Below are 4,862 nucleotides of genomic sequence, written 5' to 3' on the forward strand. Positions count from 1 at the left end.
ATTATTGTCGTGTTCACATGCAGTTAATATATTGCTGATGTTAACAGTAAACGTCATCAGATAAAGTCAAGTGGGGATTTGCGCGTGGACAAAATTGTCAAGATTATAAACCAACCAAGAATATTGATAGATATATAAATAAAATATGAGAAAAAACTATCAACCAAGTATATAATATATGCACATAACACTAATAAAATAATATTTGAAAAGATAATTACTGAATGGTGTGTGGTTTCTCACCTCAGCCACTTCTTCTTCTGTTACTCGCCCATCTTCATCTTTGTCAACCCTGACCAAACAGTGATGTCATTTATTAGTTACAAATCCACCAAATGATTAATATTATTATTTTGGTCCTTAAATTCTGATGACCGTTTAATTTTCCATTAAGAGTCATATATTAAACGACAAATAGTGATTACGCGTTAGATATTTCTTTTGGGTTAGGTGAAATACGTAAAAAAGCTTTACATGTCGAAAAAGACTTGGAGTTTGGCATCGAAGCTTTCATCTGAGATCTGTTCCCAGAATAGCCTGAGCTGTTCCTTTGTGATCGCATCGCCCGAAATGTTATTCCGGCGAGCTAATGCTCTAAAGAGCTGGTCTGCAAACTCTTTAGATTCCTTGTTCATTCCTAGAGTTAAAAAGATAAAACTTTAAATGAAAGTAACAAAAATGGAAACGTACAGTAGAATTCTTTAGCAGAAGTGATTTAATTACCTAAACATTCCCAAAACTTGGATGAGAGTAAGAGGCCGTTTGAGTCAGCGGAGAGTTTATCGAAACGTTGATCGACGGCTGGCCACGCGGCTGTCTTGGTGGCTATGAACTTGAGACCTTTGAGTGCGTGGATGGCGGCAGAGCTAGTGCGGTCAAACCGCCGCACGGCCGGGGAAGGGCGTCTAGAGAACACGCGACGGAGCTCCCGCGAGGCGTTTTTGATGCGTGAGGAGGTGCTTCGAAAGAAGGATAAGGAAGTGGTGTTGTTGAGGCTGCTCTCGAGCGTCTTCTTCGTGAGAAGTGCTAGCTCTGGATCCTCTAGGTGGGATCCTCCTCCAGCTGCTTGTTGGACGCTGTGGACGGCCACAGAGTCGTCCCTAATATCCAACGTGATCTCCACGTACTCATCGTCGTCACCGTGGCCGCCGGTAACACTATTGCTTCTCTTGGGAAGATCCGCAGCGAATCTCGCGTTTTTCTTGGACGCACGTTTAGGCCCGCCGAGCGGACCGCTTAAGGCGCCGCGATCGCTAGCAATGCTTTCTGTATCGGAGTTGGTGTCCAAGTTAGCTCCTCGTAGAATCCCAAGTTCATGGTCGGTACTTGAGTTGCCTCGTCTCATCTTCATCAATTCTAACAAACTAAAAAGATCTCACTCTTGATATGGCCAAGAAAACCCCGGAGATCTATATGCAAATAACACCCGTAATTTTACTATTTTAGTCAATACATAAAATTTATGCTCTCAAAAGGTGTTTGGTTTTTATGTATGGAAGAAACTGATTTTTGTTTTATATATATTTATAGAGTGAAGGAATAGATGAAATAAATGGCATGCAAATTGCCATTTATCTGTGATGTGCTAAATCACGGAAGGTAGTGGGAAACTATGGATGGACCGCACCAGTATGGTCAAAATTCTTTACTGACCATTTATTTTGACTTTTTTTTCATTTCAGCTTTGGGTCATCTTATACATTTCAACACCGAGTCATTTATACACCAACCCCGTGTGAATTGCTTAAACAAAACAGACAAAACAACGTAACCCCATATGAATTTTCATAGACAAGATCTTGTGAGGAGGTATGTCATTTTAAATAGCAAGATCTTGTCATTTTGTGAATTTTTATATTTATTGGGTTTTATATTATTAGATTTGAACATATAAATTCAATTCATTATAATAAATAGGTTGGGTTGAACCCGTTTATGAAAATTTCAAACTCATGTGAATATGTCATAAAATGAAAAGATCTTGCTTTCCAAAGTCTAGTTTTCGTTGATGTAATAGGCTATCAAAGATATATAACCTTCACCATAAATTGCTGTCCAACAATCAAAAGTTAAACATATCATACTCTGAAACCTTTCCAACTCTATCGTCAGTTAAACATATCATACTCTGAAACCTTTCCAACTCTATCGTCAACCTATTCTTCTTGCTCTCCCAAGTTTTAACAATGTCCATTGCTGCTGTGTGTATAGTGTAGTAGTTGTAATTTGGATTCATATATTGAAAAAACCCTCTCATCTCTTCATATTCAACAAGAGCAAAAGGAAGATCATGGCGAATTATAATCCTACTGAACTTCTCTTGAACAACACTTGATCAATCTTCATTCTCCTAGTCTTTCCATCTCCATCAATTATCATATCAGCCACACTCCTATATTTTGGCTTCTTAATGCATCTCATATGATGACGATTTATACGAGCACTACAAGAAAACATGCAAATAGCGACTGCGCTATTAGTCACTATTTAGTCGCTAAACAATATTACGACTAAATAGTTACTAAAACCAGTAGTCGTAAATCGAGAGCCGCTAAAATAAATAGTCGTAAAATTAGTCGCCAAATAGCGACTATATTAAGACTATTTTGAATAGTTGTAAATTTAGTCGTAATATAGTCACTAAATTTAGCGATTATGCTTCGACTATTTTACGACTACACAATATAATTATAATGTAGTCATCAAATGTAGTGATTAATTAACGACTAATTTACAATTATGTATTAATTATTTACAATTATGTATTAATTATGTATTAATTATTTGTATTAATTATTTTTAAATATATAGAAGTTATTCAATAACGGTTTATTTTTGGACGGAATGGATATTAAAATTAAAAAATACTATATTTATTATTATGAAACCATGATATTAAAAAAGGGCGATTTATGGCAGTAGCCACATTTCATTATGTTGTTAAGAATATAGCACAATAAGCAGGTTATTTAGGTGAGTAACCAAAGGGGTTGTCGAAATTACAACTCTAGGACCATGTTTCTTACACGCGCTGTGGATGTGGCAAACTGGGGGGAGACGTGGCATCCTATGAGACTACCTGGTATAGTGACCATGCGTAAATGGAAATCAGTCTAATCAGTAACATAACCCTCTATTAGTTTTTACAATGTTTGAATTTAAAATTACTATTCTCCTAGCTTCACACGGTGTGTGCCAATAAATAGAGTAGTACTGTCTCATTCCTTCTCCACAAGCAATCCTACACCTGCACATGTTATGTGTGATACAAACAGCAGCTGGAAAGTGAAGGCATCTAATGGAGGAGTGAAGGTAAAAAGCTTGGTTTTAACTTGCGCTATTTATTGCAGTTTCTTTTCCATTTGTGGCAGTCCTACATAAGCAAAATTTGAATTTTATAGTATATTACTTGAAACGGAATAGATCTATATTGTTGGTGTAGGTAAATTATGTGACTGGCACATACGACCTAGAGTACCCACTATACCAAAACCTGTCTGATTGTCGTTGTACTTATAACACATCTCGGTGACCTTTTTTTGGTTTCAGATGGCAGCGAAGGATCAAGTTCGTGTTGTGCTGGGCGAGTGGGTAAAAGCTGATAGCTTTGTGTGGAACTTCGAACCTGAGACGCCTCCTGGAAACAACTTTCTGCGTCTGCGGGATGGTATGAAGTTGTCATTAAAATGGCGTACCAGTTTACAGCGTGGTTCGACCTAGATGATGGAAATGGAACATTTCCACAGTATATCACTGAAGACGAGGAGGTTGGTGTTTTCATACGTATGCGGCGTTATATAGAAGAAGTTGACCTCTGCGTGACCGTTGTTAAGAAGACGCCGCCACATCAGCCTAGCCCACCGATGGAAGTGAGGCATTGGCTGCAACATGATTCACAGAACAGTGATGGAGATTCAGACTCTGATTCTGAAGACATCTACTGGCATGAGTTCGCCCTTGATGCAAGATCTCCATGTCCTTTTTCAGCAGTTTCAATTATCTTATCAACTCTTTCAGTTCGGAGTTTGCTTTGGTTGATCCAAATGTAGTTCAACCTGTTTGATTCTATAGTAGTGAATGCATCGACTAAAAACTGCTGGAATAATTTGCCTGCCATAACAACAATCGAACATTCTTCATATCTTTCAAATACTCTATATGCATAAAATTTTCTCATGGTGACCGTTTTTTTTTTACGTCCACGGGTATCCACGAACCCTATATCGATGCCTAATTTGTAACCATCTTCACCATAAGGGAACAACAATGGGTATTGTATTGGTAAGTACGCAGGATGAAGTTCACTTATCCGCTGTAAATTTCCCGAACGACTTTCTATAACAATGTCACGTTTATTTACACCAGTCGTAAAGTCTCCGGGAATTAGAGCAGCAACTTCATTGCTGGTAGGAAGATTATGAGTCCTTGCATCAGTGGTCCTTTCCGAAGGTAACATCAATCGCAAACCTTCGCTACCGTTCTCCATATTAAATCTTTCACGTGCCAATCTAAACGCCCTAACATGCGGGTTATGACTATCAAGCGTCTTTTTTAAAAGCTCAACAATCTCACGTCTTAAATCTCCCGCAGATCCAGATGTCCTATATTAATGCCAATTTTAAAAAATATAATAATTATGATTAGTTAATATAACAAATATCAAAAAATATGACAAATATTTCTATACATATTTAACATTATAAATAATTACCTAAATGCGGAAATTCTATTAGATACTTCGTTATATACGTTATGTATATATAATTGTAAAAAAATTGATTCCTTGTCAGGTTCTGGTAAAATATCACCAATACGATGATAGTTTTCCCCGTACATCTGAAATAGATAAGGACCTCTACCAT

General features: G+C 37.4%; 1 protein-coding gene across 1 annotated transcript in view; it reads right to left on the reverse strand.

The window, feature by feature from the left end:
* Window positions 1-1,533, reverse strand: part of LOC104760764 (respiratory burst oxidase homolog protein D) — a 4,471-nt gene extending 2,938 nt beyond the window's left edge. Inside the window, exons 1-3 of the mRNA XM_010483724.2 lie at window positions 724-1,533; window positions 475-637; window positions 244-292 (exon numbers count right to left, since the gene is read on the reverse strand). Of these exons, the coding sequence (XP_010482026.1) occupies window positions 244-292; window positions 475-637; window positions 724-1,351 (840 nt within the window). The 5' untranslated portion in view covers window positions 1,352-1,533. The remainder of the gene's footprint in view (window positions 1-243; window positions 293-474; window positions 638-723) is intronic.

The sequence above is a fragment of the Camelina sativa genome, chromosome 18, assembly GCF_000633955.1.
Source record: "Camelina sativa cultivar DH55 chromosome 18, Cs, whole genome shotgun sequence".
Lineage (NCBI taxonomy): Eukaryota > Viridiplantae > Streptophyta > Magnoliopsida > Brassicales > Brassicaceae > Camelina > Camelina sativa.